The sequence below is a fragment of the Diuraphis noxia genome, unplaced genomic scaffold, assembly GCF_037042655.1.
Source record: "Diuraphis noxia isolate RWA-SAM2 unplaced genomic scaffold, SU_Dnox_SAM2 contig0003, whole genome shotgun sequence".
Lineage (NCBI taxonomy): Eukaryota > Metazoa > Arthropoda > Insecta > Hemiptera > Aphididae > Diuraphis > Diuraphis noxia.
This window is the reverse complement of record NW_028301713.1, coordinates 80045384-80073326: the sequence shown is the minus strand read 5'-3', so window position 1 is coordinate 80073326 and position 27943 is coordinate 80045384. Positions and strand designations below refer to the sequence as shown.

The 27943-nt window shown below is 31.1% G+C and overlaps 2 protein-coding genes and 1 long non-coding RNA gene across 3 annotated transcripts; 2 read left to right on the top strand and 1 right to left on the bottom strand.

Annotated features, from left to right (window-relative positions):
- Positions 1 to 390: 390 nt before the first annotated feature.
- LOC107162693 (MOXD1 homolog 1-like) lies at positions 391 to 24423 on the bottom strand. Its single transcript, XM_089222650.1, has 10 exons — positions 24067 to 24423; positions 13730 to 13885; positions 6326 to 6502; positions 6145 to 6231; positions 5180 to 5465; positions 4088 to 4368; positions 3449 to 3574; positions 2986 to 3170; positions 1784 to 2114; positions 391 to 713 (listed from the first exon to the last, which is right to left on the bottom strand). Exons 1-10 carry the CDS (start codon positions 24397 to 24399, stop codon positions 549 to 551), a joined length of 2127 nt encoding a protein of 708 aa, XP_089078776.1. The 5' UTR covers positions 24400 to 24423; the 3' UTR covers positions 391 to 548.
- On the top strand, positions 8909 to 12308 carry LOC149057834 (uncharacterized). The gene is made up of 4 exons (XM_089222651.1): positions 8909 to 9365; positions 10141 to 10578; positions 10972 to 11185; positions 11779 to 12308. Exons 1-4 carry the CDS (start codon positions 9121 to 9123, stop codon positions 12163 to 12165), a joined length of 1284 nt encoding a protein of 427 aa, XP_089078777.1. The 5' UTR covers positions 8909 to 9120; the 3' UTR covers positions 12166 to 12308.
- LOC149057833 (uncharacterized) lies at positions 21184 to 26266 on the top strand. Its single transcript, XR_016190823.1, has 3 exons — positions 21184 to 21665; positions 25889 to 26081; positions 26151 to 26266. It is a non-coding gene; the product is annotated as an uncharacterized LOC149057833 (long non-coding RNA).
- The last annotated feature ends 1677 nt before the right edge of the window (positions 26267 to 27943 follow it).

Below are 27943 nucleotides of genomic sequence, written 5' to 3'. Positions count from 1 at the left end.
GAATTAAGATAAAATATAAGTTATGATGTACAAATAATTTATGTAAAATCTACAGTAATTGGTTAAGCAACTTGCTTCACATGTTTGAATAAAATTTCCATTTATATTTAACACTATTTCAAGATCAAAACTCTTAAAAAAATTATTCTTTTTAATTTCTAGTTAATATGAGTAATTTTCTAAAGAAGAAACTTTGAATTTGTAGAATTTGAGATAAAAAAGGCTATGTCAAGAAGAATTTTTTGTAAGCCTGTGAATTGTATGATTACCGATTTGGTACTATTGTATTAATGCAATTAATGTATCACAATTCCACAATGCTTTAGTTTATTAATTAGTAAATTAATGAATTAGGAGTTGTGGAAACCATTGTATCGAGAAACAAACACCTTGTTATTTACAAAATTCAAAATTATACGTTTATTAATAAAAAAAAAAAAAATTACAAAATATAAACAAAAATGTGACTTTGGTAAAATGTACTTAAATCTATGAGCTGGATCACGTGTGTGAGAGGTTTATATAGGTATAGGTATAATTTTCAATTCCTAATATACATAAATCAGTGCGATACATAATAAAATCAATACGTAGGAACTTTGTACTGTCAAGGCAGAATTTTCGAATTTGTTCGATAACGGCACGCATTCAACATTTGAGGTCTTTGGTTCAGTGTAAGCCGTGAAGTTTGGAAACAAGTACGTATTCATCATCTGTAAATCATTAAAATTAAAATCAGTACTATAAGTCAATAAGAGCATCTTTTTATAATACTATTAATTGTTTTACAGCAATATATTATATTTGTCCAAACAGTTTTTGTTTGAAAATGTTCCAAACTTTTAGTGTTAATTATAATTTATAATACGTTTTACATGGAGACTTATACCTACAACCTTCCTACATCTTACCTACAACCTATCTAGACCAGTTTATAGTGGTTATACGTAAATAAGAAATTGTATCTAGATCACTATTTACTAAATAAATAAAATAGTAGTAGGTTATACCGAAATGAGAAAAGTCAATTTTCAAAATTTCTCATCTGAGTGAATATTTTATATTTCTGAATTTTGAATTTAAATGTATTTCACATCCGGAAAACTAAATAATGATTTCTATAGGATTATTATTAGTAAAAAAAAATATGACATGAAAATATCAAATACAATTTTTATGTCGTCATTATCTATTAGGTAGGTATAAATTTATAACATTGTATGATTGAGTATTACTGTATAGGTAGTACTCTCCTTGTGTATTCTGACTAAGTATATAATAATATAATATAATATAGTTATGCATATTATGGACATTACTTCATGTAATAGTCAGAAGCTAGAAGGTAACTGTCATAATATAACCAGTGCAGAAGTGCTTGAAAAATAGGTATAATGCGGGAATAAAAAAGTGCGTGACTGAAATTTAAATATACCTCATTAATTAAGATATAAGTAATTAGAAATGACAATTACTCTAATATATACGAGTTTATATAAATTTTAAAAGAGGTACTCGACTATCCTACACAATTTAAGTATCTATACTTATATCTATCATATAATATATTTTGTCGTGTGGCATGCGTAATTGAGCGAGTTTAAGTTTTCCAGACCCATCATCAGATCAGACCCAAGAGATAGAATAATACCTATATAATGATGTAGGTAGGTACTTAGCCAAGCCAAGGTTATGTATTTTTTTTTTGCGCTAGCAGTTAGATACTAATAAAATGTAAATATAGAAAGAACATCACAAAAACTGCCGTCAAAACAAAACCTACCAAGGCCAACGTGTCGTTATGTAGCCGACAAAACGTCATGTGTTTGCCATTGATCAGTCGCCTTTCGATGGTTTTTGTCAACAGGCTGTCTTCCCACGGTAAGTTTTCCAAATGCTGTTGGAACGTTTTGTTCTGGAATTCTACGGGTTCCATGATTTCCAAATCCTTGAACAGATTTTGTTCGTCAACGTCATCGATCGTGAACGATGGCGGTTTCATTAAATACGCAATATGCGCCTGATTGAGTTCGTCCAACGTTTTCGCGTTATTTAACGTCGGCATCGCTGTTGTTGTGGTCGTAGTTATCTGAGAAGGTGTAATACTTTTAGTCCTGGATAAAAAAGAATTAAGTTACTCAAAATCGTATATTACATTGTTATCTGTATGTCACGGAATGTGGGGTTGTATTTATGTATAGAGGGGGGTTGTAGGACACTTTGTATTATTTTAGGTAGAAACAACAGTCAACATGGCGGACAGATTGTACTATTTCAGGTAATAATAATAATACACATGCAGTTTACAGTTTTACACTTTTACAGATATAAATAATAATAATGATGATAATAATAAAAATAAAAATTATAGTTATGAATGTTATGATAATAATTTATTGAAGAATTTTTAAAAAAAATTAAAAGTATTGCATATTATTTCAAGTAATTTTGCATTTGTTATAATTTTCTTTTCTTTATTATTTGAGTCATATTATATGTTATATTGTACTGTGTCACCAAACTCTTTTATCATACTGGTAGCGATCACGATTCGCGATTTTAAGTTTTGAACAGTTTGATTTTATCTTATATAAACTATATTTCCCGGTTTATTTATACCGTACAAAGTGTCCGCGATTGTTTTTTAATAAATTATTTTCACCGTACAAAGTGTCTGCAATATGAAACTCAAACAATAGATAGTACAAAGTATCCGTTTACCATAGAGGAGAAGTTACTTTATAAAATGTTGTCGTTGTGGCCAAACACTCTAAATGCACCTTAAAATAATTTTAAGTGAGAAATCGTTAGAAACTATTTCCACTCTCTCCGAGTGAATCGGCAAATAGTAAGTCGATGCAGGCAAATTAATATGTTAATTTTTAAAACAGTTTGTTGATATTATCATTTTAGATGTCCTCGGTTGCATCAGGAAACGACGAAAGTCATAAATTATTATATGTATAGTAAATCAATTTCGCTTACGTGCTATCGGTCAGTTTCAAGAAGATTTTCTCCACACCCTCCATGTTGTAGTCCAAGAATTGTTGGACGCCAAACGTTTCGAAGAAGAACGGTACCGGCGTCATGCTGAAACAGCTTGCAAGTGGCGTGCGCGGATAGTACGTAACAAACGCCAAGCACATCTCTTGTTTGGCCGAATAACCACCCTGTAAAACACCATAAATATTTTGGTAAATTTGCGATGACGCATTAACTAAAATGAATAATTGCGTCTGTTATAGGCTGGATCTCTTGATCGACTGTCACTACATATAGACTATTTTAAATTTTATTTGTATTTATATATACACCACATGTGTAGCCGAAGGCTGTGCTGCCAAAAGACAATACTATAGGTATAGCATAATATATTATCGGAATGTAGAGTAGCCGTTAAAGGTACCGGACAACCAATCAAGCAAATAATTAATAATATTATACTCACGTGCGTTAGCTGCGGACGATCTACTGTGTTATACACGCACTCTGTGATTAGTTCGTCACCTGGAAACACAGTCACTTCTTTAGACAGTTCTCTCGCCTGTTGGTAATCGTAGTCGTAACGGTCGTCCTTAATATAAAATAATATATGGTTATTGATTTAATCATAATATACATTGACATATTATAAATATTAAAATGGACACAAACGTAAAATTCACGGAAACTACGAAATATTAGCATATTAAATTTGTATAATATATAATATGATATAGGACTGAAAGTAATAAATAATAAAATCATCTATCGGAAAATAATTTTTACTATACGTTCATAAAAAAAATATTGTAATAATTTGTTAAAGGGAAACCAATAATTATTATGTGATTATTGTACTTAACAGTTTTTTTAATAAAGTTCAATGGATTATCTGATTAAGACCATCGTTTATTTTTAAAAATAATTGGAAGTGTCTACTGTGTACGTACATACTAAACATAATGATATAGGTGATATAATATTACTGTTCTGGTTGGAACATCCTGATTTGGATATCCAGACAACTATGATATTTATATGGCTTCTTACCTAGTACAGTAATAGTAATAATGCTTATAAACTATAGTAATTACTGATAAGATACCTGTGCAATGATAGCCATCTCCTGGTCGTGCCGAACGTGCCTCAACTTGAGCTGCCTGGATGCGAGGTGGGCATGCAAGAGGACGGACGTAATTTTGATGCCTCTTTCCGGGAATATGACGTTTGTGCAGTCCTTGTCACATAGACTGGCCGTCCTGTAAGCAAGCTGCTTGGGCGGTACGATGTGCATCGGCGACACAGCCATGCCCACAGCCATGATTCCCGCATCGTTGGGCCGCAAAAACTCAGTGTAGTACACCCTAACGCCCGAGTTGTCCATTACTAAAATATCATAATATTATATTATTATTATACTAATGACGACAACAGGTGATATTACAAGACTAAAATACATAGTACACCATCATGGTACACGAAAGCTAAAATTTAGGCTTGTTAAACGCGACGACTATCGCTTTAACATTTTAACAAAAGTACATTATTCTGTTTTTCTATACAAATCCTTGTTCAAATAACATAGGTAATATACTAAAATAATATCCAAACATGTTATTATATTTCATAATTTATGTTTAGCTTTTCATAGTTTTCCAAAACAATTTTATTCGAGGACATTTGTTACTACTTTTGAAACCCTTAAGACATATTTTGTGTCCGGTTTCGAGTTGAAGCGAACTTTTACTGAAAAAAACTCACGTAGTCACGTGTAAATGTTCAATATCTACCTAATAACTTATATGCAAAATTACGGGGTGGAAAAATCCACCTGTTCCCAGTAAACTATTCGAAATGAAAGTTCAATAAAATTGTTTTTTATAATTTATAAATTACAAACTAGGAAGACACATTCACTCTTTATGTGATTTACATACCAATTAAAAAAAAGATTAACTTTTTTTAAACTGAGTTCAGTTGATATTTTTTTCCATATTAACTTTTAACTTATCGAGCTAATATAAATCTAATGAATCACTCAGTGCAGCACATGTTTAAAATGTTAAATTAATTACTATTTAAAAAAAATAAAATTATGTTGGTAATAGCAAAATTTAAGAATTATCGTACTCGAGGCTCTTATCATTTTTCGAACAACTATACCAAGTTCCTAATAATAATATTTATGTCATCGTACCTTTTTTCAGCGTGGGATTGTCGTAGTGCACTTCCAACATGTAGTACACTTCACGACCTTCAATCGGTACGCCAATGTGATCTGGCAAAAACTGCCCATCTGAACCCATCGCCCATGTGACCACTGGCGACACACACTTGTTCCAGTCGTCTGGCATGCCCTGCCCGTAACACTGGGCGCCCTTTAATGTAACATACTGTTCCATTATGTCCGGGCCGCCGTAGCACTCGTAGAGGAGCATATGGTGAACAAGTCGCTTAGTGTCGTCGTTCAGTAAAGGCACAAACTGCAGAAATTAGCAAAAATCGTATTTCATAACATTGTTATATGCATAAGCGCGATTTAAGTTTTTAATTTGGAGGGACATAACATATATTTAAATGAAACAGACCCGTGGGGGGATTGTCCCCCACGACCCAACAACACCCGTTCAAATAGCAATATCATATTTTTCTCACCCACTTCCTTACATTTAATATATTATAATACATCTATTACTAAAATTAAAATATTTTTACAAAACAAATATCATTTAGCTAATTATAATATATAATATATTATATTATAACTATAATTTGTAACCATCGATTTGAAATTGGAAATCTACCCAAAATTAGTTCGTTGGATTACTTATTCGGAAAATCCCATTCAATATGAATTCTTGATAAATCTATCTTAAATTATAGAATTTCGAAGTCCATTCTTCCTCATCGCTGAAAATGAGCTTCGCTTACACTGAAAAATCTGGCAAATGCATTTTTTATGCATTTGCACTTTTTTTTGCATTTTGATATCATATCATAATAATTGTTTCCTGTATTTTCATAAGTTAATACACAAAAGTCAAAACTGGTAAGTATATTATCAATACCAATTTAAAACTGTTTTTCACTTCTCCCGTAAAATTGGTTTTATCGACTTACTCCGAGTAACGTTATTATTATCTTATAATCTTGTTAACTCACCCCTACAATATGGTTTTTTTTAAAGATCTTTGGAGCTCTGAAAATTTTGCACCAGTACAAAGTGTCAACGTCGTCTTTTATGCGTAGCTAAAATGTTTACAAAAAAAAAAAAAAAATACAATTTAATACAATTTAACAGCATCGCAGTATGTAATTAGTTATATTATGTTCGTTAGATTACGTTATCCATGGTGACATCCCATCTCTTGTAGTAATCCGTGTTCGGTTTGAACTTCGAGCCTTTCGGATGGAAACTTTGAGTGCCCTTCCACGAGCTACCCAATTTCAATGCATCAGTATATTGTCTGTCGATTGGATCTCGGTCACTCATGGTCCAAAACATGCGCATGGTATCAGTCTATAAACACACATTTCTATAAATATTCTTCACCATTTCATTCAAGATTAATTAATTAAAACTCAAACAGCAGTTATTTGCATTATAGAACTAGGCCAGATTCTTATGAATAATCTAATTCTTTAATCAATATTTGTGTATAGTTAAGTGGTTTGATCATTTTTTGGTAAATATAATAATATAATAATACAATATTTATAGAGTTACAGGTACCTATGTATTATAATTAATAACAATCTGATTGTTTATATTTGTAACAATTATCCCTACACTATAAATTATATTATTAAAGTCATTAAATTAATTACTACTTCAGTAAATATTTATAAAGTATTTTACGTAAAATTTCCTTAAGATTAATTTAACCTACAGGGGAGTGGGAATCGAATATTATGGTAGTAAAAATGTCTAAAAACTATAATAAATTGTATTTTTTTTTTATCCAATGCATTTAAATAAATCGTTTCTAAGGTTTACATTTAAGATAGATAAATAGCAGATAAAACGTTAAGAATTTGAAAATATAAATATACTAGTATACAATGTACCGCCAGTACCTGCTATACATTTGTTCAGATATTTGCATTTCGATAAGTACACGTGAACAAAATTACAGGGCATCCCTGATTGTTATCTTGGTTAAATAATTTTTTTTTCGTATACTTTACATAGATTTGTCTTAGATAGACGTTAGTTATTTACACTTGAATATAAACAATTCCCACGATTCTTTCGAATTCACCAAATGAAATAAGTAATTATGCTCCTTTGTGCATATTTAATGTGGGTATGGACTATACCGAGGTACCATCATTATTATTATTAAACCAAAAAAGTTTCTTTTAATTGAACAATAATTTATAAATTATAAATAACAAAAATAAATATACCTATTTGGAAAATGATATAAGTACTACACTATTTGTATAGGTATAATAGCTAGTGGCTACTATAATTGTTATGGTTTAGTAAACTGCAGGGATACGCGTGTAATATATTTAATTAATTAGGTAATCAAATTAATTGTAATTAAAAAAAATGTTGTAGAAGTTCAGCAATTTATGAGTAAACTATGGAGAACTACAAGATATGCAATGTATTATAATAATCATGTGAGGAATTGTTTCACATTAATTGTTTATCAGAATTTTAAATTAGACAAAAATTTTGTATTTCACTGTGTGTTGTCGACTAGTCTGTGGGACGTCCGGTCCGTAGCCATTATGTTTGAGTAAACACCATTATTTCTATGCCCATAATAATTATAATAGAGTATGGCGACCATATATTTTAAAAGTAGGTACTTATTTTAATAGAGTGGATGATAAATTTGTATCATAAACTATTGGGATTAGTGCATATAAACGTGTATGTATATCAGTAGGTATAATTGTTTAATATACTTAATTTTTAATTTTTAACATAAAAGTTGACGTAAACTGATTATTATTTAATGTGTGTTTAAGAAGATGTACACATTTAATAAGTTAAACTCAATAATAATCTATTAAACCATGCAAGGATAATTTAAATGTTCAGCTTTGATAAAAGTAAAATTGTTATTATTTTAGTAAATTACTTAAGAACAATTGTTAATATGAACGGCCGAAAAGGTCTATTTTTATAAAACATTAGCTTGATAAATTAGCTTCATTTGCGCGTTTTGCATCGCCCGTGCATTTTTCTGTGTTAGGTGCTTACTATACTTGTTCAGAAATTATTTTAACATATCTAAAAACAATCACTGAGATTTTCGTCAAAATCAGAGATTTTCGTACAATCTAGTAGTTTATGAGTGTATAAGACATAAGTTACAGATTTACATTTGGTTTTAACTTTTAAGGTATAGTTTCCTTAATTATTGAGATTATGGCGTAGGTAAACGCGACGATTTGATGCATGATTCCACTTTTTTTACTCGAGTAACCGATGGCAAATATTTATATAGCTACAAAAATAATTATTATTATTTCTACTACAAATTGTTATTAAAATCTGAAACCTAACCAACCATTATGAAAAAAAAAAAAATGTTAATTCTTAAGGTTAATCAAGTTCTTGGTTATATCTAATGGACAAGTTGTTTTATACGCATATGCATATATAGACAAATGTTTTTAAATGATGTATGGTCACGTAATAAACTTTTATCAGGATAATGTTATAAAATAATAAGTATAGTAAAATTATGATTTTTTTATACACTTATACTTATAACCTAACTCTACTTATGTTTAACTTCTATGTAGATCGAAGGCCATCGACCGCGTCTATTGTTTTGTAAAGACGTACCGGTCCGAAACGAATGATATTATTATTAATATTACTTGGTACGAGTTCGTAAACGGTAAGGCTCATATATTATATTATTATTATTATATATCATATTATGATGACACTCCTCGTGGTGCATTCGTATCACGTTCGCACGCGATGACCGTGCCAAGAAAACGTACCTATCACGTCTTCATAACATCCGCGTTTGCATATAATACGGTTTGTGCGTTATAATATTACTTATATACTTATATAGTTTTATCTTTTATGTCTTAGGCGACGGGAACAAAACATAAATTATTGTCATTCTTCGGCGCCTCCACTGCCACGCCATCGACATCATGGTCCAAGAAAAGTTACTTTTCCTCTCCGCTGCCGCTACCATCATCGTCGGGTTCGTTCGTTCGGACTGCAATTCTGGCGATTGTCATCGACGAGAAATATGCGCAGACAGGCCTTGGACTGAACTGAACAATAATCGAGTGAAAATCGTAGACGCGCCTCTGGGCTCGGACATAGAATTCCTGTGCAACTATTGCGGTGAGAGGGATAAAGGCCAGGCCCGGTTTTGGTATACATCGCACAGGTATAATATGATATAATTGTATAACAACATTAGTGCAATAGCCTTCAAGCTGCAGTCGTATGCAGAAGAAATGACCCAATAAGCTAATATAGTGAAGTATGTAGTCGTTTGACCATGCGTAAGGTCTACGGGTGCACTGCATCACAAATATAGAATAGGTACGTAGGAAATCTCGGATTATAATCGAGAATAATCTCTTCAACGCAAAGGGTCGAAGATTAGAAATCAAGAAAGCCTTAATGACAACAAATATTTTCGGGATCGATATTTTTTAGAAATCATCTAAGTTTTTGGAAAATATTATTTGATTAAGAAGAATCAATTGATATGATATATATTTATTAACCTAAGAATTGACGAAAATATTATACAGTACCTATATTGATACATATTACCTAGTTCTACGTAGACGTTATACATGTATGTAGGGTAAAATATTTGGAAACGTCAAAATCTTCAACTTGTTATTGATAACAAAAACGCATTTTGAGAAAGAGAGTGTATATATTTTGAGAATGCAGTTGACACCTGTTACTGGGCTTATGATCGCTTCCGCTACGATTTGCAAATCTAAAATACTCATCGATTTTGATGGTTGCTGTCTTCCTGAATTCGATTGTGATTTACTTTCTACCAAATCAATAATCATTTCCTGGATATATTATAAAAATATAATCTTTAAAAAGGTTCTGTTTATCTCATGATATTGTAAGTTATACAATCAGTCTTGATGGTAATATTGTTTTCGCCCACGGTTGCTACTGCGGCGATATAGATTTCTATACTCGAACAGCACCACCGCGGGTCGAAAGGAAGTAGTGCTGGGTATGTTGGACCCGATGGAGTCGAACCGGGTGTACATGATGCCCGACCATCGTCTGGTAGTCCGGAACTTGACCTTATCTGACACCGCCCGGTACTCGTGTTCCGGTATCGAGATTGATGAACGCGTCGAGTTTGCCCTAGACCTACTGCCGGCGCATTGGGAGGGTCGGTTCGGTGACCATGTCGCAGCGGTGACTGCCGATTCAATGGCGGAATGGGCGCAGTACGAGTCGCGGTATTTAACGCCGATCAGCAAGGCATTTCAGCGAGTTCAGAAAATAGATGGAGACTGGGATGCATGGGGACCGTGCGACGGATGTGCGGGAAAACGGTATCGGAGGGCAGCTTGTCGGGTCCGTTTCGACGACGATATCCGTATGGCTTGCAGGTAATAGTAACAGTAATAACATAAAAGTCTATTTACTCCCGCATTAACTGAATTTCCGAAGAAAATAAAAACAAAGTTTCGAACAAAATGGCTCCAGTTAAAAATAATACCGTTATAATCGGACTATATATCTAACAAAATATAAAACAAAATAGTAATATTTAAAAAAAGATTTTACAAAATCAAATTGCCGATACCGGTAAAATCTCAAACAAATTTCTAGCCATGTCCTGTGAAGAGCTCGTACGCTATAGGTTACAGACGTACTATCGGTTATATCTTTTTATTTTCCCCACTGTGATTTTTCACGGTGTATACGAATCAAGCAATCAAAAACCAAATAAAGCGTCCGTTCAAAATTATCGTTACATCGAGCTGGTTTGGAGCTTTCAGATCGATCGAGTTACCCACTGCAGTGATGGCAGCTTCACCGGGTTTAGCCGCTAAGCTATCCACGGTGCCTGACTTTTTGCTTTCCGAAACATGTTACGCCTACTGTCAAATTTCGAACAGGCATCACAGACTTCCCAAATACAGAAACACATTTGTGCTGGAGGAAGGGTCCAGTTTAACATTGGTGTGCGCCGAAGCGACCGTTGATAAAAAGGTATAGTTGTATTCCTGGAAAATTAGAATACTTGTGACTCTGCGAATTCAAATGGCAGATACACAAATTTCTTCACAACTTAACTGCTATCAAACAATATCACTGTCGAGCGTCTATGATAGTATGTAATAATGTTAAAGTGGTATTCAAAATTAATTTAGCCATCACATTCTGATAGGTAAAATTAATTCCGTAGAAAATTGATCAAAGAGATGTGGAGCATTCTACGCGTCCTTCGCATTATTGACGTTATTTTTTGTAGATATTGGTCAAAACTCAAAGACAATATTATACACTCTTAATTTATCGCTAAACCGTCAAAATTCAACAAATTGAAATATTTAACACTTCATCATAACACGATATTACAATGAAAGTAATTTTCATTAGTAATTTCCTACAAAATAATTTCCTTAATAGATTTGCCAAATTTGATTATTTATAGAATTACAACTAAAATATAAACGTATTGAATATCAGACTATTATAATAGTAACATCATTGACTGTTCGTATTATAATATAATAATTTTACAATATCTACCATTGTTTTCACCTACAACTTATTTCGACTCTATTCTCTTTATGGGTTAGGTGACGTGGAGGAAAGATGGTCTTATACTGACGGAAACCGAGTCGACCGCCGACGACACATCAGGACCGTTGCTAGACACTTTCGGGACGTTGTACTTGATCAGACTCACTGGCGACGATTCCGGTAATTACACGTGTTATGTAGACGGCAACCGAACGCAAGAAGTGCTGTTGTCCGTCAGCAAGCCGTCATTGCTCACGTCGAAAGCCTACGGCCGACACCTAAACTATTTGTACTGCGTGTTTGCGATGTATTTTGTTGTTTTCAGCGCCCGGCTCTACTACTCTTTCCTTAATCGTCGCAATTTTTTGAAGATTACCGATAATGACGTCCTGAAACCCGAAATTCCCACTGTTTATCTGGGAAAGAAAATCAGGATCCGTTGATAGCTCCGTTCATACGCTTAGGTAATCATAGTTTATTTATTAATATTATATGTGAACGTCTTGAACTTATATTGTGTTGTCCCACTGGACTAATAAATGTATATGCAGTTCTGCGTTTTGTTCGTTTCATTGTTGTAGTATATCCCGATATAAGAAGATTTAAAGCCGACATAATATATAGACTATCAGCTATCAAGTTTTGTAATTGCTTTTAATTGTTGTCGGTTATAGCTACATAAGTCTTAATGTAAGTATTTAAAAATTCATGTTTGTAGATACTTATGACTTATAGAGAAGTTTATTAGTATATTGTATGAACACTTCATTATATTATCATACAATTAAATATATTTATCTATTTATCTAATATTTGAATTTTGAATTGGTACACTAATGTTTACTTTTCAAACAAAAATTTATGAATAAAAGTATTTTAACATTAATTGAGAATAGCACTAAAAGCCTATTGATTCATGCAAAAGAAAAAGCTACACAATGATATAAGAGATTAATTTACCTATAAATATGGATAATTATTAATCAATTCAAAGACTTCAAAAATAATCTAAATAAAACCGAAAGAAATCTCCATTAAAAAAACACCAAAATAATCTATGCTAAGACCATGCCTACCCAAATTCATCTTCCTAGAAGACCAACCAGACTAAGATCTCTTATAAGCAACTGTATCTCTTTTATTGTAAAATATATTATTATAATATACCTATTGTCCTAATGGCTAATGTATACATTATAATTAGGTACAGTATACTAGTATACAGGATTAACCATTTAACGTAAGACACTTATTATTTTGAAAAGTTTTAACTTTTTAACTTTTTTTTTTGGAAATATTGAAATTTAATGAAATCCATAAATAATTAATATTCCTAAAATTTTCACATTTTTTGTTATGTCATAAATATGAATCAACTTTAAATTTTTAAACGGTAACACCTATATTTAATGACAACAAATTATAAAACTATTTTTTTTTAAGAACTTCTGCGTTTGAATTATTTATTTCGATTCAATAGATTTTGAGATATAGCCAATTCAAAATACGATACAGGAGACGCTTTTTTGTTAGTTTACACTTATTGTCCTTTATAAATATATTGCAATTTTATTAAGCCATGGTTACAACTTGTATGTGGACATAATTAATTAAATACAAAAATAAAAATATATATCATTAAATACATTAAATAGTGTTAAATAACGAACCCAGTGTGTTATATTATGTAGTTATAATCTGTATTCCAAGATAAATATATAGGCATTATATGTACTTTGCAATTAAATAATTTTTTTATTAATTATTATTAGTAGCTATGGGAAATTGGGAAGTAATTGGTTTTATTCAATAACATTTTTTAACAAGCCTATCTCGACAAATTCCTAGTATTAGTTTTCAATAAGTAATTTACCGTTTTTATTACTATTATTTAAAACTATTTTTACAAAATACAACCGGTTTTTATGGTCGTATACACCCTCGACAAACATAAATTATGATTTGAGTTGAACGATATCTAAAAAATACAGGTTTACTAGTACATACCCCAAATACCACATCGTCGTGTGCGTCACAGGTGTCCCAAGCCCTTCGGAAGACGACGGATATATGAGAGCCATTTTGGAAGGAAGCCAGTAGCTCGTAGTCCTGGCTCACATCCTTTTCCGGTGTTAGACCTGTTTCAGTTTTGCCATGCATATCCTGTGTAACAAAAAAAAACACATGGTATCATTTATATTGCGTGACGTATTTAAAGAGAGTTATAAGTTATAAGTATAACTATAAGTATTAAATATTTAATTACACTCTCATTTTAATATTATTATATTATGAGAAAATGAATACTTTTATTTATAAACAATACATACAAAATGTATAAGAATTATTTACAATAATTTTTAATTGCTTAAGACAATTGTAAAAAAAAATTATAATTATTACCCAACTGTAAATTACGTTCAAGAGTTCAACTATAGCCATTAAAAGTACCAAGTCAAAATCTTTTTTCAAATGTGAGACAACAATAATTTGAATACATAAAGTTATATTTAAAAAAGATATATACTGTTAAGGCACAATATTAATAAAATATTAATATTATAATCATAATTACATAGGTAAATATTAAAATATCTAAAAAAAATCGAAATTCTTTTCAACACACTTATTTAATAAAAATAAATAACATGTATACTTCTATTATATAATATATTTTGTGCTACACCTAATTATATTAATTAAACCCATCTGTAAGCTCGAAAACATAAAGTTGGTGAATCCAATATCCCACGCAAGCTACTGAACATACAGTATTATTATCTTTTTCATATCAAATTAAATATAATATATTATTATGTAATTTAAAATAATACCTTATTGTAAAGTTAATTCTTAAATAGTAACAAGTGTTTATAATTTATATGGCGAACATATGCTATTTAATGTTCATAATTATACTTAATTATATAGGGTGGTGCATCACAAGACGAAATAGAATTAGAACAAAGCATGAATTTAAATATTCTGCATTCCTACAATTTACATTCAGAAAATTACATATACCTACAGCTAGGTAACGAAAAACAGGTGTTGTAGATGTTTGGCCGTTATTCTTAACGAAATGTAAAACTATTCATTTTGTATGATTAAAATATTTTTTTACTATACTTGATTAATTTGTGGTGTTTAGACATTTTAGTTGATAATTTTTTACATAGCGCTGTAGTATAATACAGGTAGGTATATAATGACTGTATTATAATTAATTATTACAAAAAAAAAAATTGGAGTTAAAGTATTTAATTTTTTTTTACAATTGATTTCTTATTTGACATGAACTTTGAATAAAAAATTTGCTTTTATAAAACTGACAGTTGTATTTACTGTTTAAGTTAATATTTATATCACAGATTATTGGTTATTTGTTACATATTTAAATACATAAAAGGTAAACCAAAACCGCGTAATGCGCATTATACATCTACGTAGTTTATTTTCATGGGGTTCGCCAATTTCATAAAAATATGTGTATCACATAGTACTTTCATTTAAACAAATTAAGAAGGTAATATAGTAATACCCTATTAATTATTATAATTTATAATTGATTTAATTGAATGTGCCAATTTATAAATAAAAAATGTCAAAAATACAGTTTAGTACATTGTTACCTACGTATTACTTATGTCTTATTCTATAAGTTTTAAATGAACGACTATTGTTCTCTAATTTTTAATAGTGACTCAATTATTATAAAATATTATATTATTTATTGCAGATGTTTTACTATAGGTGCCCCTGTGTAAAGCCTATTATATGTAAAATTATCTTGAGAGATTACTGTTTTCAAACAACAATGTTATGCGGGAAGAAGTATTATCTAAAAATAATTTCTCATACACCTAAACACGTATTATTATATTATATTATGTACAATGTACCCATTGTAAAGTAATAGTAATAAGTAATAACAACAGTAAAAAAAAATCATCGAATTCATTCAAAACAATAATAAAATTATATAATTTTTCTCACGAGAAAAAGGAATATTGTAAGTTGTAACGTTGCCAGGTATTGTAACGTGATCGACAAATCTCGTGGGAATTGTTGGGTTTGGGATAAACGAAAACCAGTTACATTGAAAGGGATCGATGAATGTTTACTATGTCAAGCAACGCCGCGTTGGTAGGTACATTGAGAATCCAATGTACCTATATATTATAGTATACAAATATATTTTTTAATCAGATAAAGCTTAAGTTAACATAATCATACAAACGAATAGATTAACATGAAGTTTTTTAACTGTATAAAAACATTTTTATATTTTTATGTTTTCTACACGTCTTAGAAGAAGGATTGTAAATTGATTTTAATTACCTATTAGGTACACATATATGTAGGTACCATTTATAATAAATTATAATCGACATTTACACTATATTAATATTTATTAATAACAAATAGGTTTGTTATTATATTAAATATTTTTAGACACATTTTACGGTAATACAAAATTCTTATAATAATTGTATTATGGGTATAAAGTCTTACCGGTACTTTTTTTGTAATGCGTTTGTTACTTGTATAGTTATATTCATGACGCATTGAAAACATATAAAAATTAACGAAGCCTATAACACGTTATAAGCAAATGTGTTTTGATCGAAAAAAGTATTCTCGAAAAATTACCGGACGTGATTACGTCCAGCACCTGCGCATCGGCGGTGTCGATGTTCCATAAGACTGGCGCGTGCCTTTTCAAAACCGCCATTAACACACCATGACGGAAGAAAAAGTGGTTATTTTTTTCTCACTAATAATTACAACCAGAATTCAAAATAATAACAACAATAAAAATCAACTATCCTCTGGGCCGATGGAAACTATACTTGGTGGACAGTGTTTATAATACTACTGTCACCGTATTCCCCCTATACATATATGCGTATATTATATATCTGTGTAGTACACGCCGTAAGGTAGGTTGGGCTGCAGATATCGCGCTCATTTCCGGACGCATAACAATCGTATAGGCAGTAGGTATCTACAATTTATTATTATTATTATTATTATTTAACAATAGCCGTGGAGACACTGACATGGTCGGACACACGTGGTTACGCTTAAATCACGTTTTTTTTTTTTTTTTTTTGTCAAACAACCATCTCACGAAGCATAATATCACAACGTATAAACCTAGTTGTAGACAGGTTATTGCGATAATATACCAATAATTATTTTAATATTTTACTAGGTTTATTATTCCGGAAAATAACAAAACGCTCATTCGCATTCATTTTAAACCTTAAAAATATCATAACACGCGTATACTCTTAATAATTAAAAATACCAGAATTGTTTTGAATACATGCAAAGTACCTGTCTACTTAACTTGTATCTTTTCCAATCATATCAAAACATTATGATACTTTCTTCTACGGTTTATATAATTATATCGGGCAGACCGCACGGCATAGTCTGAAGGTGAGTCGGCGACGATAGCACAATTAAATGAGTCTCACGATGACAACGTTTTACGATCGAGCAGGTGCTGAGCATATATTTGTTGGGCGAGGGCTGTTCGGATCAAAAGAATGTCTCGCGGTATGTGGGAAAGCCATGATATCGCGTGAAACGGCTTGGAGATTGTGTTATATACTGTATGAATGTATAATACTATACACTTAATATGTTTAAAAAAAAATCGACGAGACGAGCAAAAAATATAATATACGTGTTTTTTAAACTTTACTAATAGTATAAATATATAAATAATTTAATATAATATATAAATACCATATTATATTGTTACGTTAGATTAAAATTTACATGAAACTAATTTTTAGGGAATAATAATAATAATGATAATATCGATTTGTATATAATTTATTTTCATAATGTTTATTAGGTATTTAGGTAGGTACTAAACATATTATCATTGGTTTCCATCGTAGATTATAAGCCATAATTTATTTAGTTCTTCGTCAGAATATAACTTATTATTTTATGAAATATTAATATTTCCTATACCTACTCTTTGGTATTTACAATTAAGAAATTAGGATTTAAGTTCAAAAAGTATCAAATTCAACGTTGATAATGCATTTGAGTACCTAGTCGTTACTTTGTTGTGAACTTGTGAATACAACGATCTGCTTTATTTTATTAGTTTTATTGATTTCAAACAGTTCGCGTTTTATTATTACATTTTTTTTTTTTTTTTTTGATTACGAGGCAGTAGTGCAAAATATGTTTTATTGCACTGTTTTATAGAAAATTGAATCATCTATTAAGTACATCAAGTATATGGCTCACATGGTAATAGTTGAAAATTATTGGTTATGATCAATTTGAAGTCGATTTACCTTTTTCACTCAAGCCGTCAAGCTTTGTGAGTTTTTATATTTATTACTTATTGTATTTGATAATTTTTTTCCTTATTAGTTGAGCATAAACTACAAATGTTATTAGCTTTTTACAAAAATTTTACATATTTACAATTTTCATTTTGTTATACAAATCAATATTTTTTAAATATAAGATTAAATTATGGTAGTTGGAATATGGACCAATTGCTTCGTACAGCCTGTCGGGGATGTCGTATTTGATTATTCTAAGATTGTAAATATTCGTTTTTTTTAGTAATTTTACAATATTATCCTCCGTCAAGCACAAATAGTAGTATAATAGTATAAATTATTTTATTAGTTTATTACCAATATATAATGTACCTACGGTACGGACAATAAGTGCAATCTTTTGGCTATCGTATTCAGGCTGTTAAGATCGTTTTAATAATTTGTACAAAATGTTAAATTTTTTAATTGTTTCTTTATTCTCTACCTTAACCCCTCAAAAAAAAAAAAAAAAAAAAAAAAACTGTGGAATAAAGACATACATATTCCGACTGCACGTCCCTGAGTCTGTTATGGCATGTTTATCGTTATTAAACAGTGCACGTTCGTGGGAGCGGCATAAAATTATTATAATTTATTGGCAGAACGAGTTTAATTCACAAATCAAAATAATATATTACGCACACAATAAGAAACAACTGAAACAAGTATACTTAGTAAAATATATATTCTAATCTGATATTACAAATGGTATTACATATTATACCCCAGTTTTCAAATATATGTATATTGTTATGAATATTATTCTGTTGGATTTCATAGTGGTAAATAAAAAATATGAACTACTTTTATGTCTTATATAATATATATACGTACATACGATGACACATGTACCAACGAAAGTTATTTTAGGGGTCAACTCTACTATGAAATTCATCATATTATCATACTACTATATTATTAACTAAATAATATTATAATGTATTGTTAGATCAAAAAAAACCACTACCTGTTTAAATTTGCTAAACACCCCTATCCACAGCTAATATTTTTTTAAATTAAGAATTTTTACGCATTAAAAATTGAAGGTAGGTAATAGATTCCTACGTTACTCATTTTTAAACATATTCAAATGGCAGTCATAATATAACGTGAGATTGATATTTAATTATATTATGTTGGATTTCTGTGGATTTTTCCCTCGTAAAATGCATAGGTAGGTATGGGTACTGGGTAGTATCTAATTATCTGAATTACATTATCCTATCCATTCATTTTCTTTTAAGGTATCATAAAAAATGTTCAGCTAAAGAAACAGGTAATTGGAAAAATATTTCTTTTCCTCTTATTCCAATATTCAGTACCTATAAACTCATAGACACTATAACCGGATGGAATATTAGGTTTTTTTTTCAACAAGGGGTTTGGTATAATATGTTCTGCAATGTTAACTATATATATAATATAAAATATAATACGAGTATATAACGTGGCTACACGCGATCGTGGTCTTGTTGCAGATAATTAATTACCGACCTTTAAAATAGAGATACTTAATCACAATGATTGTCACGCCAATAATTGCTTTAAGACGCGTTTAACAAGTTGTCATATAATATATGAGTGTACGACGTGTTCCAATAGAAGCACGTTTTGTACGTGTATAATATACGAGGAGCTCCCGTGCATTCCATCAGGTCCATAAAGATATATTATGTACTGTGATTTAAAATTCTACGGGAATACAAAACATCATAATCCATCGTATATACACTATCTAGAGTATTAGTAGTTTTACTATATCTACTTTAATTTGTGTTTGTTATTCCACTCAAAAAGCTAGTGCGATACTTGAATTTTAGTTCATGCGGTTTGTTGTTCACACAATATTTTAAGATTTTTATTACGTCATTTATTATTGACCGATCAATAAATGACCCGATTTTTATTTGTATCACCTACAATGTATTACAATGTACTAAATTTACTACAATCTAACATTTTTAACAACCATCAACCGTATAGGTAAGCATTTACTTGAGGTAGGTACCATAAATAATCGTTTTTAATTAATCTATTAATATTTAATAATATGGCAAATTTTTAGTCAACCTCGATTTAAAACCAAATTTTAGCTTATTAAAATACTTTTTAATATCATTAATTGTTACAAAAAAATATATATGTAAATGTTCACGTTGGTAGCTTATCTACGGCGAGTGTAAGGTCAATTACTAAATATCTGAATCATTTTGTTATGCATGAAGAACTAAAATGCTGATTGGTAAAAGAAAAAAACTACGAATATAAGACAGGTTTAACTTGTTAATAATTTCGGAAACTATGTACTTTTTCCCCACATAATTATTGTGTTTGTGCACGTATTTTATAGAATATAATGTTTGAGTTTCATTTTAGTCTTCAAACCATTTTTTTTAGATAAAAATGAATTTACTTTTCTTATTACTTACATAATTTAATGTTTCAATGGATTCCTAAGTATTGAAATTGTAATAACTGGTGATGTAAATTTCACATACAATTTTTTTATTTCGGGTTCCTAATCATTTATTATATACGTATTAATGTATTATACACAAAAAACGTAATAATAATATATAATCAAACGGTATGGTACGTCGATGCATAGATCTTTTGAATGTCTATGATGGTCGTATGATGTATTGAAAGTTTTGTTAATTCGTGATTGTCTGTTATCTATAACTATAAAAAGTTAACTAACTCAAAAATTATATTAATATATGTATGCCTAATTAAAATGAAGAAACGTTGGATTGAATACGATCCGTTCAAACCGGCTTCTTGCCAATATACTATGATTTAAATATATTGACCAGAGAGGATGAAACTCAGTTTTATATTATACAAAAATACTAAATGTACTAATTCGTAGGTAGTTGGTACCTTGTATCATAGTATTGCATATTATATGATTTATTCTCAAACAATCGATTACGCATAAGTGAGCATATTTATTATTAAGTGACTTATTTACCTACAGAAGAGAACTCTTATCTCTTTGTCTCTATATACTAGAAATCATATATCGCTTGTTGATAGAGCGTGTCTTGAGTATAATAAACTAATAAATTATAATAATTTATAATGTGTAGTTGTTAAACGCAGTTTAAGGATTACTTTGTATGGATAACTACAACGTTGTTATACTCACCATTATGAATGAATATTACGTGCCGTAAAATAATAACAGCATACGGGTGCTCTAAATATCGGATTAACAAACCCAATAACAAAGGTGTGCGTTTACACGGTGTGTGTGTGTGTGTGTGTGTGTGATACCTACCGGTATACCCGTAAAGTACGTATTTCCGGAGCTTTTCCGGCGCCGACGATAGATGAAAATACCACAGGCATTCTGCGTTATCCAGAAAGATGAAGTTTAGAAGACACGTGCGTCGTTGGTGCTCGGTGGTCGAACATGCGATAAATCGGGGAACAAGCCTTACCGAAACATATTAGTAATCCCACTTGAACATTTTTATTATATTATACTATAATATTAAGAAAAAAAATGTACAACTCACAGTTACTAGTGGCCAGTAGGCCAAATTTTAGGACAACCGGATACCTACTTCAAAAAGGTATATTTTTTTTTCAAAATCACTCATCGATCTCTCTTGTAGATAAAAATTGATTTGTTTGTAACTCACAAAGTTTCAAATAACGTGAAGCATTTTGCATTTCAATTTCAACTGCAATATATGATTATCATAAGCGTGCGTAGGTATTCTTGGCAGGGGAGGCAATACTTTAGCTAAGGAGGTCCAGACTCCAATCCCCCCACCCGATTTTCACCAATTGGTAGATATAATATAATATTTTGGTGTAGAGGAAAATCTCGCATGGGAGGCAACCGCCTCCCCTGCCTCCCCCGTGCGCACGCTTATGATGATTATCATTCGAATTTATTATCTACTAACAATGTAATTTATAAATTCAGATAAATGTTAAGATTTTATGAATAGTGATTTAGCAAGAGCTATAGATAAAAATCTGTGTTATTAGCTGTGGACTAGTATATTAGTTTAGTATATTCCGATATATACGACGTGGTAGTTGTACGAGTGTTTATAAGCCTACTATATTCAAGTGGCATTTGTTGCAAGTACTATTAGCTACTATAGTAGCCCCCTAAAACCTCTAATCCAAAATTTTTAGATATTTGACTAACGATCATGCCCTCGTTTTAATTACAATATTATTGCCTATTAGTTTATGCACATGCCACCAAATTATTTTATCATATGTTTCACATTCTATTTGTGTTGAAACAATTAAAATTTAATAAATAAAAAAAAAGATCATTTTTAAGAAACCATTACCTATAGTTATTTACTGAAAAAGTTAAACTTTAGTAACTTGTCTTTTCTTTTGGTTACCTGCTTGTAATACAATGTAGGTACCAACTACCTACTACATTATTACTATTATTGTTACATTCTGTGTTTTACCAAACGAAGATATCATCAGAACAAATACGTCCAAAGCATCGATTTAATAATAATTAATAGGTCGATGTATCCTCCTATAAATATAATGTGATATAACATAACGTGTGATATTAATGACATGAAATATAAATAATTGATATTTTTATTGCGACTGAAACTTAATTAATGCGATATTTTGACATGACACTTGTGCATTGTTGCGTGTACCTACTGTACCTATTAATATCGTACAGTTGATAAATCCTCATTGGTAACACAACAATTACAATTTATTGATGAAGATCGCGATGAATGTTACGCGTAGCGATCGTATATTTTGGTCGATATAGTTGTTTAGGTATAGTACGATGGTCGGGAAGTGCAAAATTTTAGGACAATAAAATGCATTTCTTAACTTCGGGGAACCTACAGAAAAACTGCAGTATAATGGAGGATCCAGGATTTTTTGAACGGTTAAAGAAAATTTATTTCAGTTATAAAGATATAAATTATATTGTTTATAATGTGTTACGATAATAATATAATAGTGGCGTCATTCGCGTTTTTAATATAATAACCTATGTCAACATTTAAGCAGGCCCATTTTTTAACGTCATGAAAATACTTGTATTTTATGTATGTATAGGGTTAAATGTTTAACGAATTAATAAAATTGGAAAGTTGGAAGTTATTGAGATAGCTTTTGCATGCAATAATTATACCACTGATATATATAGGCACGTGCATAAATAATAAATATATATTTCCTTCATATTATGTATTGAATTAGACGTATTATGGTATATGCAGTGGCGTGTCATACATGACGTGTGCGATGGGTGCAAATTCCATGGGCCCTCGGCTTGAGGGAGCCCATTATTGTTCAACGTTCCACAAAACTTTTTTATTTGCATGACGTAATTTCATCTTATTTCTTATGTAATTGCAATTTTAATAAAAATGGAAAGTAGGTACCTTGTGGATTTGCATAAGATTTTATAATTTTAGAATAAAAGTTCTTACTTTAAATTTGAACTTATATATCTATAACTATATTATTTAATAAAAAAATGAAGGGGGCCTTTTTTATATCGGGTGATATTGGTGCGCTAGTAAATTGTTCGTTGTAAATTTGTAAGTTGTTAAAAATATGGGCCGCCAAAGTACACCCTCCCCGTATAGTGCCTCTGCAACGAAATATTTTATTGGCGAGTATTTATATTGAGCAGTACAGTATAGTACTCGGATTTACGCCACCAGTACTCGACTCGAGAGGAGTTCAATTCACACCTCCTCTGTTCATGCCCTCAACCATAGAGATCGTGAGTGTGAACCACGGAAACAATTTTACATGCCAAAGCTCCTCTGATAATACCTAGTTTGTAATTAACCGATTATATATAGCCCACCTTTCAGAACCCAGCTGTCTACTCCGATCGCCTCAAATCACTATATAATCACCGTCGCAGAGCACGACTTACAGCGTACCCGCACGTATTGATATTACACCTACTGTGATGCACATCGTGTCCTGTTCGCGGACGAAACTCACCATTACGTGTCCGGCGCCTGTGTCATCGTCGACCCACGCGAGCAACACGTCCACTGAAGTGGCGAACGGGTCCACGAATCCCAAAGCTACGTAACCGCGGGTTCGGGCCTGCACTCGGAACACCAAACAGTCGGCGTACTCTTGGGCGGTCACGGTGATTTCGTCGCCGGCCAACACTGTTTTGCCATACTTTGCGGCGGACAGCAGTCCGGCCGCCGTGAGGTTGGCCGATCGAAACGACGGCGGCGGCACTATAGTGGCCGCGGCCGCAGCGCGCGCACTGGCCGCGCACAACGACAACAGCAACGACAACAACACGCACGTCCGGGGCATGGCGACTGCGCGTACATACTGACTAGCCGACTGGTTCGGCGGCGCGGCGGTTATGATGGAACCGAACACCTGGCCCGGTCCGCCGCCGTAACCCCTCGCCGTCCACGCCGAAGCCGCAGCCGCCGTATAACCCCTCGTCGTTGCGCCACCCGCCGAGTAGTGGAAACTCTCCCCCCCCCACCCTATCACCGGCACGGCAGAAGTCTCGAGAGCACATGGTCTCTTGCCGGCTTCCGAACAACAACAATAACAACATAAACGAAACCGGAACAGCGGGCCGAGGGGCTATAACCGCTGCAGTGTCGTTGCTCGCGTCGCGCGTAATCGGCAACGGTTTTCATCCCGAGGTAACCCATATAGGCGCCCGTATATTTAAAAGAGGGCGATATTTTTACACTCAGTTTTTTTAAATTTTTCTAACTCCCTCCCCCCCCCCTCCACCTCTAACCACCGGTGCTTTTTGAACGCGTAAATTTAACGTTTGTCACCCCCTCAGACGCATACGACGAGGGTCATCGGGCGACCGTAACGTTAACTATAATAGAATGGCATCATTATGATTTTATTTTGCGTATAACGAATGCAGCAGAGACGACCGCGTGTACTCTTATTGCCGGTGAATCGCGTTTGGTGCCCTATAGCGCTGATGTAGTGACGGAGTCCATCCGCGAATAACCGGAAGTGGCGAAAGACAACGCTGCTATCAACACAGAATATTTTCGTTCTATTTTTTACGATTATCTTTTAAATATGATTATAAAATGTAAATAAATATTATTATTTGATATTACTCATATAAAATAATAGCTCTGGCCCACCACAATTAGTGACTATATTGGCGTCTATAAACTATTAAAACGCTCTTACGAATGCAGATATCTGCGAATTAAAAAAAATGCAAATAGGTGATAGCGTATATAACGTATAAAAATAAAATTAAGTGATTTCTGTTGGAGAGATTATTCAAAAGTTGTTTATTTTTATAGTCACATATCATAAGTTTTATTGACGGTTACTTACAAAATATTATTAAAATTGAGATTGTACACGTCTTATATGTATACACATGAATAATGTATCGTTTAATAATTATGTGAATGAAAACATTTTCAGAAATAATCGACCAAGTATGAGAAATTAGATATTAATAACGAATTCGATTTTATGTTTTTATATTATCACTATTATTATAATCATCAATCTGTTCAGGTATATTTATTCACTTACATCTTTTTTAATTATGTTCCTATTTAAATCAATAGATGTTTTTTAATTAATATTAATTAATATTTATTAGGTATTCCAAACGTTTATCTCAATCTCAGTAATTAATAGAAAATAACGAGTATAGGTTACTTATCCTTGAATTTGGCTTCGTTGTTACTTAAAAAGCCGATTATTTAATTTCCAAATCTAAAAAATTAATGCGTGTACCTATAGGTATTAAATATTTAAATCATTGTTGATAAAAAAACTATGTTTTTTACAGCTGAGCAACATTTCACCGTCTTAATATTTTATGTCTTACATATATATTCAGTTTGCAGCTGTCTCTTCGGAGGGTATTAGATGGCTGTTTGCTGAAAGCCCGAAAGAAAAGATGAATTGTTAGCGCATAATATGGAATGCGCGAACCTGCCAATGGAATGTTTTATTTTTTAACCATGGAATTACAACATAAAGTAAGTAAAAAAATTCAAACACATATATTTAAAACTTAATATTCTCTTGAATTTTTTTTTTAAATGTAGGTTTTGGTTGCCAGTTTTCAAACACTCGTCATGTAATTAAATTATTTTTTACAATAAAGAAATAACTAAAAAATAAAACAAAATTAACGGATGTACTTACCTGCTTAAGGTATTTGTAGAATATTATTTTAATTGTTTTAAGCAAAACATTTTTAAAAATCTTTTCCAAATAAAAATAGATAATATTATGTCAGTTTTGTAATTTATTTGAAGCTTCAAATAAAGCTGTCCTAGGACAGTTTATATTTTCAATAAGCCATTAGTTTTAGCCGTTTTAGGTAACATATTAAAGTAAAACAGTCTACATACCTAATACCGTAAAATCTTATTTTAATTTAATGTTTTTAAAATACAGATTTAATAAGAAGATCTCAGTTTCTGATAACGGTAATATATTGAGTAGGTATGATTTATCGTTACTTATTTTCAATACGTTAATTATAAATTATAATAAATGGGTTATTCTTGTAATAATATAATCGTTAGTTATACATCGTTTTGTATGAAATTTCAAAAAGCATTGATGTCAAACCGATAGGTACTAGGTGGAAATTAATCTGAAAATTTATGAAGACATACAGATGATACGTATTAACACTCCAATATTCAAATATGAAATTGAATGATATAAAATATAGGTATACTTATGAATCTAAAATAGTTTAATATAAATGGTCTTCAACAGTTCAACATACTTGCATAATGATTAATCATGTTGAAAAAATGTTACCATATATTTGATGTGTTTTTGTAATTTTCTTGAATAGTACTAACAAAAGTTATCAGTATATAATAGTAATATATCATAATAGAGAAATTGATAGGTACCTAATATATACATTATACATACACGGGATTGATATTATTTAGCCCAACAAGTAACAACCATAATAATACCAACAAAAAGACTATAATAGCTATATTCACGTACGACGGGCCAACATATAACGAAATTAAAATTGTCAATATACTACACTTACAGTTTAAAAAAAATATGAGTAAGCTACAATTAACACAGGATATATATATATACCGTGTGTCCCAAAAAACAGGGGCCACTTTACCACTCATTACCATGAAAATATTTTTCAATTCTGTTTGCGGGACATTAAACTAGACTAATGGATCATAAATTTCTATGACTCACAATTTTTTAAACTCATGTATCTTGCGCATGCGCAATAAAACTTACATTTTTTTTAATGGCAACCTGTAATTTGAATATCATATTCGGGTTTATCGATTTTTTTCAAGCCATTTTGATGTATCAACTTGTGTCCTTAACCCAAAATTGACTAAACTAGAGCTATGGAGAATTTAAAAAATTAAAAAATTAAATTTATAATCAGTTCCACATTTTAATAGGTATAGGTAGGTAAATAACAAAAATAGAAATACCAATGCTCATTATTATTTTAATAGATACTTAATTATAGGTAATTCTGATGGAAACAAAAATACACTTCTTCTTTTTTGGTCTCGGCCAATTAAGACCATATGCAATTTCATAATGTGTAATAATAAAATAAGATAATAATTCATAAATAGTAAATAGTTAATTAATTTAATAATAATAATTTTGATTGTTTGTTGCATGGTGTTTAAAAAAAAAAAATAAGTACGTACTACAGTTAGAAAAAAAAAATAAAATTAATTTAATTTTTTAATTTTTTAAATTCTCCATAGCTCTAGTTTAGTCAATTTTGGGTTTAGGACATAAGTTGATACATCAAAATGGCTTGAAAAAAATCGATAAACCCGAATATGATAGTCAAATTACAGCTTGCCGTTAA

Coding starts and splice junctions, on each gene's coding strand:
- LOC149057834 (XM_089222651.1), top strand. CDS start 9,121: ATGGTCCAAGAAAAGTTACTTTTCCTCTCCGCTGCCGCTACCATCATC. Junction 10,579..10,971: donor GATATCCGTATGGCTTGCAG/GTAATAGTAACA, acceptor TGGAGCTTTCAG/ATCGATCGAGTTACCCACTG. Junction 11,186..11,778: donor AAGCGACCGTTGATAAAAAG/GTATAGTTGTAT, acceptor TTTATGGGTTAG/GTGACGTGGAGGAAAGATGG.
- LOC107162693 (XM_089222650.1), bottom strand. CDS start 24,399: ATGCCCCGGACGTGCGTGTTGTTGTCGTTGCTGTTGTCGTTGTGCGCG. Junction 13,886..24,066: donor CAGGCGCCGGACACGTAATG/GTGAGTTTCGTC, acceptor TTTGTTACACAG/GATATGCATGGCAAAACTGA. Junction 4,369..5,179: donor CAATCCCACGCTGAAAAAAG/GTACGATGACAT, acceptor ATGATATTTTAG/TAATGGACAACTCGGGCGTT.